Source organism: Myotis brandtii, unplaced genomic scaffold (genome assembly GCF_000412655.1).
Source record: "Myotis brandtii unplaced genomic scaffold, ASM41265v1 scaffold1852, whole genome shotgun sequence".
NCBI classification, from domain to species: domain Eukaryota; kingdom Metazoa; phylum Chordata; class Mammalia; order Chiroptera; family Vespertilionidae; genus Myotis; species Myotis brandtii.
In genome coordinates this window covers 1-321 of record NW_005356876.1, presented here as the reverse complement: position 1 = coordinate 321, position 321 = coordinate 1, and the positions used below count along the sequence as shown (strand labels likewise).

The 321-nt window shown below is 39.6% G+C and overlaps 1 protein-coding gene across 1 annotated transcript in view; it reads left to right on the top strand.

Annotated features, from left to right (window-relative positions):
• LOC102262563 (guanylate-binding protein 1) overlaps positions 1-196 on the top strand; it is a gene marked incomplete at its 3' end in the record, with an annotated part of 7,313 nt that extends 7,117 nt beyond the window's left edge. The window contains exon 5 of the mRNA XM_005864105.2: positions 1-196. This exon is cut by the window's left edge and continues 1 nt beyond it. Coding sequence (XP_005864167.1) covers positions 1-196 — 196 coding nt within the window.
• Between the last annotated feature and the right edge of the window lie 125 nt (positions 197-321).

Here is a 321-nt window from a genome sequence, read left to right as displayed (position 1 = left end):
TATGTGACAGAGCTGACAGATAAAATAAGGGCAAAATCTTCACCTGATGCAAATGAGGTTGAGGATTCAGCTGACTTTGTGAGCTTCTTTCCAGATTTTGTGTGGACACTGAGGGATTTTTCCCTAGAATTGGAAGCAGATGGGCAACCCATCTCAGCAGACGAGTACCTGCAGAATTCACTCAAACTCAAGCAAGGTAAAGGGGACTGAGAACTGATTATTGGGAATCACAAGCCATTAGAAACCATCATCTTTTGTTTTTCTATTAGTGTTTTTACATATATAGTTTTCTACTTCTTCTCAGCTGTGTAGTTCTAAGAA